At 53.3% G+C, this 13855-nt stretch overlaps 1 protein-coding gene across 1 annotated transcript in view; it reads left to right on the top strand.

The window, feature by feature from the left end:
- The first annotated feature begins 3191 nt into the window (after positions 1-3191).
- The window catches only part of OLFM1 (olfactomedin 1), a 34230-nt gene continuing 23566 nt past the window's right edge, over positions 3192-13855 (top strand). Inside the window, exon 1 of the mRNA XM_040607202.1 lies at positions 3192-3804. Coding sequence (XP_040463136.1) covers positions 3739-3804 — 66 coding nt within the window. The 5' untranslated portion in view covers positions 3192-3738. The remainder of the gene's footprint in view (positions 3805-13855) is intronic.

Raw genomic sequence — 13855 nt, 5'->3', positions numbered from 1 at the left:
GAGAGGCGGCAGGTGAGAGGAGATTGCAGAGCCTGAAAGCTGCCAATGAGGGACACCATCACCCTGCCCTTTGAGGAGAAAATAGAGGGTTTGTTCTTTAAATCTAGATCCTAGAACTAAGCTGTGTGAATTAAGGGCCACCATCTGCTCCTAAGCGGGGAAAGCAGTGGATGGGGCTCTGCAAGGTCCTCTGTGAAGGGATGAAATCAGCTGAAACCCAGCCCAGAGAGAGAGGCAGGGTCAGGCAGAGCTCACTGACTTTGAGGGGAGCATCAGCATCCTCAGTCAAGAGCCAAAGAGGGACCCACACGCCTGTTTCCCCAATGCACAGCAGCACTCAGATGCCTGTGTCATGGCTCTGCAGATCCTCTGGTTCCCAGCGCAGAGGAAGGGGCTGCCTGCCACCCCCTGCTATCCCTTGCCTTCCTTTGCCCATCCCCTGCTATTCCCTGCCATCCTCACCGTCCCCTGCCCATGTAGTGCTTCTGCACTGAAAGCAAGTTGGCATCCCAGCAGTGGGCTGCTCTGGAGGGCAGCGTGCTCTAGAGCCCAGAGTGCTGGCCCAAATCACATCTTATAAATCAAGACGAGAAATCAGAGGTGTTTTGATTTCCTCTCCTGCATCACAGAGCGGAGTTTCATCGAAGGCATCTTGCCTGTAATTGCTGGAGGAGCCGAGATGCATCTTTCAGAAAGGCTCTTGGCTCTGATTTAACTATGTCAAGCAGTGGAGAGGGCACCGTGTCTCCAGCTGAGTTATTTCACAGTCTGATTATCTGCCCCTGAGGAAAAAAAAAAAAAACAACAAAACAAAACAGGTCCTATTTCTACAGGACTCTTGCTCTGACTTTTTTTTTTTATCAGATGAAAGAGCCTTCATGTACAGAAACCTTCCCCTGGGCAGCCTGCTCTCAGCCCTCCCTTTTGCTGGTGAAGGAGCTGGAGCCTCTTTAGTCATGCTCCATGGGCAGGTTCTCCAGACCTTGAACCCCTTCCAAATTTCTGAAGGTATTTTTCAAAGTCTGGGTAAGACACTGTGGGAATCAGAAGATCCAGGTTGTGTTCCCAGGTTCCTCTGCTGTGTCACACTGGGCAATTTTTCCCTTTTGTTTCTCTTGGTTTCTGTGATTTACATCCTGGGAGTGGACCTCCATGGGACAGAGCTCTTTCCTGGAGGAAGTACTGTACAGGGCCTTACGGTCTGGAGCCTGAAGTTCAAGTTCAATAACAAGATTCTTGATATTAATTAAGGAAGACTTCAAAAGAGGAATAAATTAAAACAAATTGCAGAGCTGATGCTTTTGTCGTTTACCCAGGTGCAAGCTGTGACTATTACCATGAAGGTCAATGAAGGTAGATGTGTATAAAAGCAAAGAAGGGGGAGAGAAGAGATTCCCCTTTGGCAACATGTTGTTACTGACTTGGAAAAGATGCGGTTCCAGAGCCTCATCTGGTACCACTGTGGAACACAAGGTGGGGTTCTTCTGTTCTGAGGTCTAAGACACCCAAAGTGAAGGCACCCTCCATGGTCCCAGCAACCTAAGGTGAAGCTGATCTCATCACTGAACATTTTTGTGTGAACAAAACTCCCATTGCTAGTCTTCTGCACTTCTCAAATCTATTTTAAGCCCTGTGAGCTCCAGCTGCACCTGTGCCCTCACACGGAGCATCTTGGCCTGTATCAGCCACGTGCTGCCTGGTGTCACAGGGTTAATAGAAAGCCGCTCAGGTGGGTTTTGACGGTACTTTAAACAATGCACCCAGCAAAGAAACACAGCCACGTGTAACTCGCTAGTCCTCCCTCCTTTCCCTAGTTTTGGGGAATATTTTTTCTCCCACTATAATCCCTGCCAGGGAGAAGGCGATGCCCATGGTAGAAGAAACAACCTTCTAAGGCACGAGGGGAGGACGTGTTCAAACCCTGTTGTACCACTGATGCTTTTGGCCTCGTTGCACTGCTCCTGATAAAGTCAAGGGGAGCTTAATGCTTTTTAAAGGTGCTCAGCTTTTATGGGCTATAAAGCATTGACCTTAAAGGGAGGTGCTGAGGGAAGTATATTAGCAATAGATCTATGTGGGATAGTTAGACATGGAAGCTTTCCCACAGCTGCTCTCTGGACTGCCTTTTCCTAAGCTCTCTTTAAACGAACATGTTGATTCCCCTCCCGGAGAAGGGCTGCCTGGAGCTGCAGGCTGATGCTGAAACCAGCTCTTAGGAGGGCCAGGGCAGCCTTCCCTCAGACATTTGCTGATGAGAAGCCTTTTTTTCCCAGTTTATTCTCAGCTGTTTGTCCCCACTGAGCCTCACCGTGCTGCAGATTTCCTGGTTTCTGCTGAATGCTGTGCTCTGTGATCCCTGGACTTGGAAAAGGCTCTGTGTCAGCTCATCACTACAGAGGTCCCATCGCCCGCTCCAGTAATAACCAGTTCCAGACGACTGCAGAAGAAGAAACTCTTTGCAATGAGCAATCAGGGGGGAAAACCCTGTTGTGGGGCCTCTGGTAATTGTAAGCCCGTAGCAAATGATTTCTATTAAATCATTCAATAATCATTAAGAAGTTCTGCATTACATTTCTCACCACTGGAAAAGGAGGAGGATGCATTGCCATCTACTCGGAGACTACACAGTATTTATAAGGTGCTGGGAAAACTGCGGTTTGGAAAACATTCAGGGAGAGAGAAGTGAGGGGTCAACAGTCCCCACGGAACTTGGGAAGGGCACAGGGAAAACGGGGGGGTGGGCACTGCCTGCAGCCCCCCAGCCAAGCCCCCTGCACCTGCAAGACCCCAGCAGGGTGCTGGCAGTGGGTGCAAGGCAGGATGCCCTGCAAAGCAAGAGGGTCGGCACCTTGCTGCGCGTATGCTCCTGCTGCCTGGAATTAGTTTGGGTCTGAGCCGGGGGGGGGGGGGGGGGGGGGCTGTGGCTCAGAGCTCTCCAGGAGGGATGGTTTGGGAAGGCATCTGTGGGGGTTGGTACTTTGCGGGGGGGGGGGGGGGGGGGGGGGAGAGGGTGTGACATCCCTCCGCACCCCCCATCCCAGACGCCCCCGGGGATGGGGGCAGCTCGGCCGGCTCCCCAGCGGCGGGGAGGGGGTTAACCCCCGGCTCGCCCCCAGCTCCGCTCCCGAGGCTGCTTTTCCCCCTCTCCCTTTTGCCGTGTTTAGTTAAATTTCCCCCGCCTTAGTTGATGTCACATCCTGTTCCACAGCCATCCCCTGCTAGTAGCCAGCCCTACCAATTCCCTTTTTTTTTTTTTTTTTTTTTTAAATCCCTGTCCTCTCCCCATCAACCCCCCTTTTCAAGGCAAACTTTTGGCAATAGCAGAGATAATCGTTTCGTGCTCCGTTGAATTTCTCCTCGCAAATGTCTTTCGAGCAGGGGAGCCATTAAAAAAAAAAAAAAAAAAAGATTACCAGAGAGCCAGCACCGGGAGCAGAGGAGAGACACTGGGATCCCAATAAATATGCAAAGTGAAGGCTCTGCTGAGCAGATTTCTTGCATTGCTTCCTGGGGGTGCTGAGAACCGCCCGGAAAATCATTCTGATATTATTTTTTTTTTTAAGTGCATTTGGTTGTCTTTTTTTTTTTTCTGGGTGGTATTTATTTATTATTTTTTTTTAAATTAAAATCATAATAAGACTAAAGGACCGAGGAGGCAGCGAGGCGCTCGGTGACCGGCTCGGGAGGCTCGCCCGGGAGGTGATCTGTATGCAAGGTGCCTAGAACGGGGTGCGAGACATGCAACCGGCAAGCAAGCTCCTGACCCTCTGCTTCCTCATCCTGATGGGCACAGAACTCACCCAAGTAGGTTTCTCTCTTGCTTCCCCCCCCCCACCCCCCCCCGCCCCCCTTCTCTCCCTTTCTCCCCAACGCCATTTTCTATTAAACCTCGAGAGCACAAAAGAAAACTGGGGTTGGAAGCTGCACCTTCGCGCCCCCCCCCCCCCCCCTCCATCCCTGGGCATCCCCCTTTTGCTCAGCCCACGGTGCAGGGGGACCCTCCGGGCTTGGGGGGAGGTGGGGGGTGGAGGGAGGTTGGGGGGCTTGAGAGCGGACCCCACAGCTGGGGAGAAAAGGGGCTGCCCCGGCGTGGTCACCCCCGAGAGTTGGGGGGGGGGGAGGGGGGCCGGGGAAAGTTGCCGGGCAGGGCGGGGGGGATGGGGGGGCAGCGGGACCCCCACCCCGGGCTGGGCTGCCACTGCAGGGTTCGGGCTCCGCGAACTTCGGGGCCGCCTGTCCCGGGTCCCCGCAGGGACGAGATGTGAGTGCAGGGTGGTGGTCCCTCCTGTCACCCCCCACACACACACCAGCTCCTCATGTGGGGGTAGCTTTGCTGATTTTAGGTGACATTTAAACGTCCCTTGATGGTTCCATCTGTGACAGGCTTGTGGGAGAGAGGAGCATCTTATTTATCTCCCTCTCCCCCCTCTGCCTTTTTTTTTTTTTTTTTCCCTACTGGATTTTAATGCTTGCCTTTGCTGTCCCGGCCCCTGGTCTGAGTGAGTAGTGGGGCTGGGGGGAGGAAAGGAGGCACACAAAAACCATCTCTTTCAAGTGGAAATAAAACTCCATTTGAGTTCTTTAAGATAATTGGTGAGAGACTGGCAGGAAGGTTGTCTTTTGGTTGGTTTTTTTTCTCCCAGTCACTGAGGAAAGGAAGAAAAGTAATTGCAAGAGGATGCTCTAGATTGTGGGGTTAATTGTGATGCTGCCTGGGAGCAAAAAAAGAAAGAAAAAGAAGCTATAAATAGGAGGGGAATGGAGGCTTCTTAGTGTAGGAGCAATTAGCAGCTGGGCTCTCATCCTGGATGCTTTATGTAGATTATTTTTTCCTTTCTCCTGCTGACAATGCTCTCTCCTGTCACTGCCCTATTGCTGAAGTTTCAGCAGCTGAAGCCTTTTGGCTTTGCACCTCAGAGTATTTCTGCTGCCCCCAGGAAGAAACTGCTAAAGTCAAGAGCTGCCTTAATTGCACAGAGCCCTCCAGAGAAAGGATGAGAAGGTGGTAATTTGGGGGGGGGGGGGGGGGGGGGGGGGGGGAAGCAAAGAAATCCAGGAGCCGTGTGGATGAGGAAGGGTGGGAAGGAACCAGAGCTGCAAGTGAGCGCCCAGGAGAAGCCCATTGTGTGCGAGAGGATGCTCGGGCAGCGCGCATGCGCCGCGCTGGACAAAGCAGCCAGCATTGCTCAGGAATCAGCAAAAAGGGGCTCCTGGCTCCGCACCCGGCCCAGCCGAGGGCCCGGCCAGCCAGGGCCATGGCAGCATGGTGGCCAAGCAGTGTGGCAGGGCTGCCTTGCCCTGCCGCCCTTCCAGCCTCCCCTCCTGCCCAGCCCCGGGGAGTGCACCCACAGCCTGGGGACCAGGGTGGTACCCCCCTCCCCAGGGGCTGCCACCATCCCCTTTCAGCCTCGTCAGCCCCCATCGCTCTGCACTGGTGGGGTTTTTCAAGGACACAGAGTTATCACCTCTTGTGCCAAGGATGCTGCTGTGCCTGGCTACTTTTTCCCTTGCTTGCTTTCTTTTTTTTTTCTTTTTTTTTTTTTTTTTGTTAAATGCAGCATTCCAACTTTTTGACCAACTTTAAATCGGGGTGGGGATGGGCAGCAAATCTGCTCTGGACTGCGGGGCTGAGTGCTGTGGGCTGACTTTGGCAGAGTTTCCTCCCAGCCCATCCCTGTCCACTGGTGGGAGGCTAGAAGCCCCTGCTGAAGCCCTGGCTTTGCTGAGCTGCCTCGCCGGGGCTGGGTTCTGGTTTGCAGCATCTACCTGGGCTTTGCTGCCTGCAGGTAGCTGAGTCCTGCCAGGCCCCGCGCACTGGCCATACCGAGCTCTCCCGCCAGCGTGCCTGCTGACTTGCTTGGCACTGCAGAGCCCTTTCGGAGTTTTAGCATCTCATTTCTGTAGCACAGCTGCCAGATGCAACCCCAAATACGCCTTTCAGCCCAGGCACCGCCCATCTCAGTGTCTTCCACGTTTAATTCAGTGCCAGATCCATATCTCCATCACATGTGTGGAAGCTCTCCCATCCCCTACAGAGATCCCATGCTGGGGGAGGACGGATCGAGGTTCAGGGGAGAGAGGCTGCTGATTTAGGCAGCTTTCCCTGATAATGCAGAAGCTACAGCCATCCCCTGCTCTCCCTCTCTGCAGTGGCACTGGCACGCCAGCACACAAGAAAGGAAGAAATGGGGAGACGGATGGCTGTTAAATGGGGCTGGAGGGGGCGAGCACGTGGCTGTCCTTCCACCTGGGTGCTGGGAAAGCTCTTCTCATGGAGGGAAGGCAGTTGTCTTCAAGGTACTGGTACTGCAGCATCCTCTGAAGTCCCCCCGTGTGGGAGGCAGGATGCCCATGCCCAGCAGGAGCACATGGGTGATGCACACACTGCGGGCTGATTTCGTAGGGGCTTTGAGACCTGTCTAAGGTGGATGGTAGTTTTCTGTGTGTGAGACAAGGTGAGAGCTGCCCCCAGGCGCCCCCCACATCCCAGTCCTTGGCAGAAGCCCCTGCCCGCCCCTCAGTTCCTGTGTGCCCCAGGCAGGGAGGGCCAAGGGGGGTGACAGGAGCCCTGGCCGCAGAGCAAGACCTGCACAATGCTTTGGCATTTCTTCTAGCTGCCAAAGGTCTCCTGATTTGTTTTGTGCCTTGCCTTGGCTCTGCACAGGTCAGTGATCAAAACCTGAAACAACGTTATTTTGGCTGGGTTGAGCGGCTGGGTGTGGGATGGGGTGGGGGGGGGGCAGAGCTGCTGCTCCGGGCACCCTGGGGTACAGCACCCTGGCTCTGGCTGCGCGTGCAGCTCTGGGCAGAGGGGTTCCTGGGCAAAGCACGGGGCTTTCTCTCCTTGTCATCTGCTTGGTGAAACTCAGGGCAGCTCTTGTGGTGGCCATGAAGGCTCAGAGCCAACTTATGCTCTCTAAGGATCTGCTTGTCATGTGCAGAAAGGTAGAACTGCCAGAAGGGCAGAGGATTTGGGACAGTGTAGTAAAGCCAGGGGTATCGGCAGAAAGGGTCTAGGATGCTGCCTGCTTGTCTGTCTGTCTGTCCAACCCATCTCTTTGTCATGCCTTGTGCTTGCTGGCAAGCTGCTGGGGTATTACCAGTGAAAGCCTCTTTGCATTCCTCAAAGTTTTGCAATTGCAGAGTGGGGCAGCTCAGTGCTATGACATCCACTTACCCGGTAATCATTGAAACCACAGAGGAAGGAATACCTTCCTGGAGCAGGCAGTTGTTAAACATTTAGGGCTTCTACAAGGGGAGGGGAAAAAAAGAAACAAAACCAATTTCACCGTTGATTTTCCTAAAAGCATGTCAGGTCCCTTTTGGGGCTATTTTCAGGGAAGGGAGAGAGCTACCAGGGATGCACACTGCCCGTGCCCCACTACCCCAGCACCCAGCAGCACCCAGCCCAGTTCCGGTTCCCTTCCATCCATGGGGGACTTACCAGTGCCCAGTTTGGTGCCTGAGCTCTTCCCTCCCCTGTCAGGGAGACACATGGAAACTAGTAGGATTAAGCTGCGAATCTGCAGCCTGTAACAGGCAGCAGCTGCCTCATCTCATAAACCAATTTGTGTCTCATTTCACTAACTTCAGCTTTAACCAATAAAAAAGAAAGGTAATTTTCAGCCCTGGGTCATATTTATTACTCAAGTTATCAGGCCTTGTAATCAGTATTAGCATCACTACGTAAAGTAATACAAAACTAATTACTATCCGAGTGAATTAGATAGATGAAGGCTGTAGACTGCGTTGTCAGTGGAAGAAGCTAATTCTTGAGTTATGAGTGATAAGCATTGATTTTGCTCTGCTGTGATTAAACTGTGAACAAAAGGGAACGAGGCAAGGACAGGGACACTCAAGGAGTGTACCTCTGGGATTTGTTGCCTGCAGGTGCCTCAGCCAGGCTCTTTGGGACATTGGGATGGGCAGGGGGATGGATACCTGAAGGGTTGAGTCGGTCAAGCATTCCTCCAGAAAGGGGAAGATGCACTTGGGGAAACTGAGGCACAAAGCCTGAGATGTGTCTTAGCATCAGCAAATCCTGGTTGTAGAGGAAGAACACCTAAAAATCCTCATTTTCCTTCCTTTGTAGACTGTAGCTATTGCTTGCTATTGCCCTGTCGGAGCTGAGCACAGGAGCCCTGGTCCCAGCCTCTGTACTGGCTTTGTTCTGGGTTTTGGCCCTGGGAGGCTTTCTCCTTGTTCGGGACCCAGGTCCTGGTTCTCAGTCCCCATCCCGTGGGGATGCCGGAAGGCAGCATTCAAAGCAACCAAAATGCAAAATACCTCCTGGAAAGATAATGGGGCAATAGCATGCGTCAGCCCTCGGTCCAGGAGTGCGCAGCGGTGAGCGACCCTGGAGCACCGCTGTGTTTTCTAGCAAGCAACACGCAGAACAAGTGTTCAGTGCAAAGGCACTTTCTGGCTGGAGGCGGGCAACAGACCCAGGGAAAAATGCCAAAAAAAATCATCATCCCTAACCAAAACATCCGAGTAACAGGAACCCACTGACGCACCCGTGAAACCTGCGCCGACTTTAATGGGCTCTGCTCTAGCCCAGAGGCTCTGACATGTATTGGCACTGGCTGTTGGAGCATGGGTTTAATGTCAAGAGCAGCTACAGCTAAACACAGATTTAGTGAAGACCTGCAAGGGGGGGTTATTCTGTTCCAGTGTAACATAAGAAGTGTGTTCTTTCTGCTACAGGGTGTTTCTGCTCTCCGTGAGGATAACGAAAGGAAAGGTTGCAAAGCGTTTGGCGTGCGGACGAGCAGTGCCAGTGTCTGTAGCTGGGGGTTAATTTTCCGGAGCATGTTGGGCTGTCTGATCCCAAAACGTGGCCACTCCTGGAGCCAAGTGCAGCACCAGGCACAGGGAGTTTCACACAAAGTCCCACCGGGAGCTGGCAGTGACCTGCAGCATCGTGGTCACTCTTTGCAAAGCACTTTGGGGTCTTTAATTCCCATTTTCTTTCCCTCCTTCGCTTTCCCTGTCTGTCCATCCATACCCTCCCCATGGTGGGAGGGGAAGTGTTTGCTTTGCATTGGTACAGTGCTGAGGTGATAGGGTCCAGCTCCAGGACTGAGGCTTGTGTGAGTGATGGTTGCACAGATAGTGACAAAGAACAGGGAAAAAAGCAAGGACATTTGGAAGTTAGAGCAAAAAATCAGGGAAACCTGGTATTACTGTGGCAGTTGTGACCTGCTGAGGGACAGATGCCCCACGGCAAATGCAACAGAAGATTGTCCCACGCTCCAAAGGTGATGAGGGTACAAAGTGTATGTTCCTTAATGAGGATGAAGTTGCCCACGCTGCCTGTCAGGGTAGGTGGGATGCCAGGGTAGGTGGGGTGCCTCTCCTGCCTGGCGCTGTTCACAGCCCTCCTGCTGCCCACAGACTGGTGCAAAGGGATTTCGGATACCTCCTGCCACAAGCCCAGGAAACGAGGAATGCGAGGGAAGAGGGGGAACAACTACTGAGTTGAGAGAGGGATGAGGAATGTCGTCCTTCTCTTAAAAGCAGAGTCCAGGGCTCTCCCTCCCTATGTCTGCGGTGCTGGGCAGAGAGCTGAGGGGCGCAGTGACCACCCGTGCGGTGCTGGGGTGGGCTGGAAGCCCTGGTCTGAGCCTGCTGCGCAGGGAGGGCTGGGCTGTACTGGCAGATCCTTACCCTCAGCCTTGAGCCCCGCTGCAGGGACCCCCACGCAGAGCTGCTCGGCATCCCCATGGCCTTCAGCTGCCAGATGTGCTGTGCAGTGGCAGGGAGGGCAGCCCCTCACCCTGGTTCCTGGGGTGCTGTCCCATCTGTGCGTGACAGAGGTGGTCCTTCCCACCCTGCAGCTTGCCTCCGTGCGGTCCATGCTCCTTTGCAAGCGCAGCAGCACCTGGCAGCAGGGCAGCAATAGGGACTCTGGCAGCTCAGCATCAGCCAGGGCTCCGGGAGGGATGCGAAAGAGTCAGTGGAGGCAGAGAGTCCTCCAAGAGGTTCAGAACCCCTCCATCAACTACAGGAGGGAGATCTGGAGAAAAGTCACTTAGTCCAAGCATCTAAGGAGGATCCCTGGAGTTACATAGTAAGGTCCTTCTGGAAAGGGCAGACTTTTCCTGCAGCCCCTGGCCAGAGGGCACAGCACATCTCATGGGTCTCCAGTGCAGAGAGAAGGAGCTGGAAAGAGCTGGAGTATGGGCTATCCCAGGCACCACAGAGTCATCCTAGGGCACGCCTGAGAGCCCTGCCAAATTACTGAGTCCTGTGCTCCCAGAACAGGAGCTGCCAGCCCTGGGAAGGTGCCTGGGACAGTCCATTGGGCAGGCAGCTCAGCTGGACAGACACATGCTCCTCACTGTAGATGTCGGGTGTTAGCTGAGATGCCTCCAGCATTTACTGAGCCAGCTTGGAGCACCAGCAAGAGTTGAGGCTGTTAAAATACGGGTGTATGTGTATTAAAGCAGCTCGCTTCCTCTCACCATGCAGCCAATACGAGTCCCGTCTGACTGGGGTCCATGGGCACCATCCCCACGAAAACTTGCGAGCACCAGAAACTTCAGCACCTCTTCTCTGAACCAGCCAGGAGAGGGAGACAATGGCCGTCATGTCCTGCACACTCACACGCTTACACACTCACCGTACAGCGGAATTGGCCCTATTTGCAAACCTTGACCCTTGTAGATCTCTTTTAGGCAGACAGTCACATTTTGCATTACCACTTCCCAGCAGCGGAATTTTCCACTAAGTAGCTATTTCGGAAGACCCTGTTCTTTGCTTTTACCTAGCATTCCTCCTCTTTCTCTGCTCAGAATACATGCATGCAAAGAGGATCTTTTGTTCTCTCACTGGACATCTTTCCCTGCTGTTTACTCTCTGCTTACAGTGGGAGAGGCATTGAGAGGTCTCTGCAGCCTCTGCTCTTGTGGGGAGGGTGGCTGTAGCAAGCACATCAGGACAAGAAAAACTCAATGCCATCATGAGGGTTTTTTTTCAAGGCAATGCCTTGTGCAAAAAAAAACCCCAAAGTGGTCAGGAGACAGATGAACTCAGCCAGTTCAGCAAAACTGGCACTGAAGAGACTTCTGCAGACGTTATGCTGGAAAGTTGCTCTTCAAGAGCAAGATCCTGCTTGGTGCTGGAAAGGCCCATCAGTGAATGCCATCGGGTCAAAAAGAGTCATCTGAGTCTTCTCCTTGCTTTCGCTGGCATTTCTTCTGATACGCCCTAGCATGGGTAAAGGCAATGTCAGGTCTCCCACATCAAGTTCATGTCCTTACTGTTTTTTTGCTGTGTTTTCTTTCGTTGCCGTGCTGGCCTTCTAAAACCAGAGAGATCATTAGGGTAGGGAAGAGGTTTCCATGATTGCATAACACCTGCTTCAGACACCGAGGTGACAAAAGTAATTTTCTTGCTTGACGCCCATGACAGCACAGCACAGGGTGACCAGCAGCATCTCATTGCACAGCAGCAGCCACTGCCTCTTCCCTTCGCCCCTAAAAAAGGGGAACAGCAGCATTTCTGGGAGCCTCTTCTTTGTCAGGTCTCTGCTTTGGACCAGCTGACGGGGACATGGACATGGCCCTCTGCCAGCATGGGCTTTACCCCGCGGGCTCAGGGCCATCCTGCTCCTGGCACAGGTCATTAATGTATCAAGTCACTGAACTTTCTGAAAACGTCTGGAAGAGCAGCCGATCCCTTGATATCCCTGTCATAACTCCCTTTACCTTACCAGCAAAGACTCCCCCAAAACTGCTGCTTTTGGCTATTTCACAAACACTGGAAGCAAGAGACAGAAAGAAAATAGTCTGGATTTTTTTCTCCTCTGTTATTACACGCACAGCCCTTCATTCAGCTGGCACAAAGGGGTTTGCTCCGGGGAAGCGGAGCAGCTCCGCTGACTGCTGTGGCCAGAGCCCAGCCTCCCCCTGCCTACAGACCCTCCCTGCAAAGATTCCCGGGAATAGGCCCCCTCCTTAGCAGGGACTTGTGGCTGGTGCTCCTCTCTCTGTGCCTTGCTGTCCCCATCTGAAGAACCTTTAATCATTGCAAGGCATTTGAAGGGCATACAAATGAAATTAGCTGTGTGCACTGGTAGGAAATTAGTCTTTCTTTAGTCCAGGTGGAATCCAGAGCAAGGCAAAGGAGTGCTCCTTACCCCACTGAATACCATTTTAAATAATAAAGTATCCGTAGATCTAATTGCCTTTGTATGTGTTTGAAGTAGGCAAATACAAGAGAGAAACTTTACTTACAAATGCAGTTTCAAGATGCACATGAAGATGATTTAAGCGTTGCAACCAAGTGTTTTATATGGTATGAAATCAGACAAGCAATCAGGGTCTCGGCTGCTCCAGTGCTGGGCACAGCACAAGCACCTGTTAGAGCAGAACAGGCGGAACAGGAACAGAACGGGGAGCTCTGATTTATTCTAAAAAATGGAAACCATCCCAGGCTTTTTCCTAACGAACCTGTTCCTACAGCCACAGCCTGAAACACCTCCTTGATGCTGAGCTTCTCAGGCACAACCTGACAGCCGTTTTGCCATGGAAAGGAGCTTGGTGCCTGGGCTGGGTGAAGCCAATTTCATGGGGTGGAAAAAGTATATCTACTTTGGGAGCCCTTGGCAGGAGAGCGTCTGATTCGGAGGGCAGGAGTGTTTTCTGACTGATTTTGCAGCAGATGGACCTTCAGCTGGCTGATCTACCCGGATTCGAGCTGATCTGTCCTGAGCAGGGGGAAAGAGCAGGGGTGACACGATCTGAGGGTGCTGGCAAGCAAGGGAAGGGAATGGCATTTCAGCTGCTGCAGCCTGTGACATGCACCAGCCGCTGCCTCCCAGCTGCCAGTGCCTGGTTCTGCCGTCGCCTTGTTGGAGGGACATGATCCAACCTGGCATCAGCGCTCCTACTCTAACTCATCTCTTTTTCTCCACCTGGTGGACTTGCTAAATGTGCTTTCATTTCAGTGCTTTGCAGAAACTCCCCAGCGCTCTCTGCAGAAACAGCTCCACTTGGCTGTTGCTGGTCCCCGCTCCCTTTGCCCAGAGCAGCAGTGCTGGGGGGCACTGGGATGATCCCACACCAAGGGCCAGGTCCCCAGCTAGGGGTAAGGTCCCATTAAGGTGGGGCAGGCCAGCTTGGCAGCAATTGCATTTCAGGGCACAGGTCCCTGCTTCCCCAGTTGGGACTGGCTCCAAACACCAGCCTGGATGCTGTATGGCAAGGAAGTACTGGTGGGTCAAGACCTTGAGGCACCCCTCAGCGCCCTCTCAGCTGTAGCCCACCCAGCTTCTGGGGAATGGGGGAAGTGAGACCTACGACCCCAGGGAGCCATGCCATCGGAAGAGCAACTCTGGAGGGGGCAGGTTTGGGGCTGGACTGGTCAGACTACAGTGGGAATGTGGTGACTCCCATGGACTGGCCAGGCTGGGCATGGTGGGGCCACCAAACAGTGCAGGGTCTCCTGGAGCAGGGCCGTGGTGGCTGCAGCAACATGCTGAGGCTGGTGGTGTGCCAGCAGAGCGAGGGGTGTCACTTATATCCTCTGGAGAGGGCCAGGGGATTCATTTCATAATCTGCTTTGCACAGGGTGTTTAAAGTTTCACTGAGGAAGGGACAGGCAAGGAACTACAGACCTCTGTTGGTCAGAGACTTTGGTTCTGAAGCCATCAGGACAGTTCTGCAGATGCCTTCAGGAAACCTGAGCTGTGAACAAGCTCCATCTCGCTGCAGACTATGTGCCAGGCCATACAGACGGGCTGTATGCTGTTTGCAGTGTAACAGCCCACAGGGCTCCTCAGCAGAGTTTGCTTCAGAGCCACAGCAGCCACAGAAAGCCCAGGGTCTTCTTCGAACTCTGGGGTGGGACA

Source organism: Falco naumanni, chromosome 9 (assembly GCF_017639655.2).
Source record: "Falco naumanni isolate bFalNau1 chromosome 9, bFalNau1.pat, whole genome shotgun sequence".
NCBI lineage: Eukaryota > Metazoa > Chordata > Aves > Falconiformes > Falconidae > Falco > Falco naumanni.
This window is presented reverse-complemented; position numbering and strand designations above follow the sequence as displayed.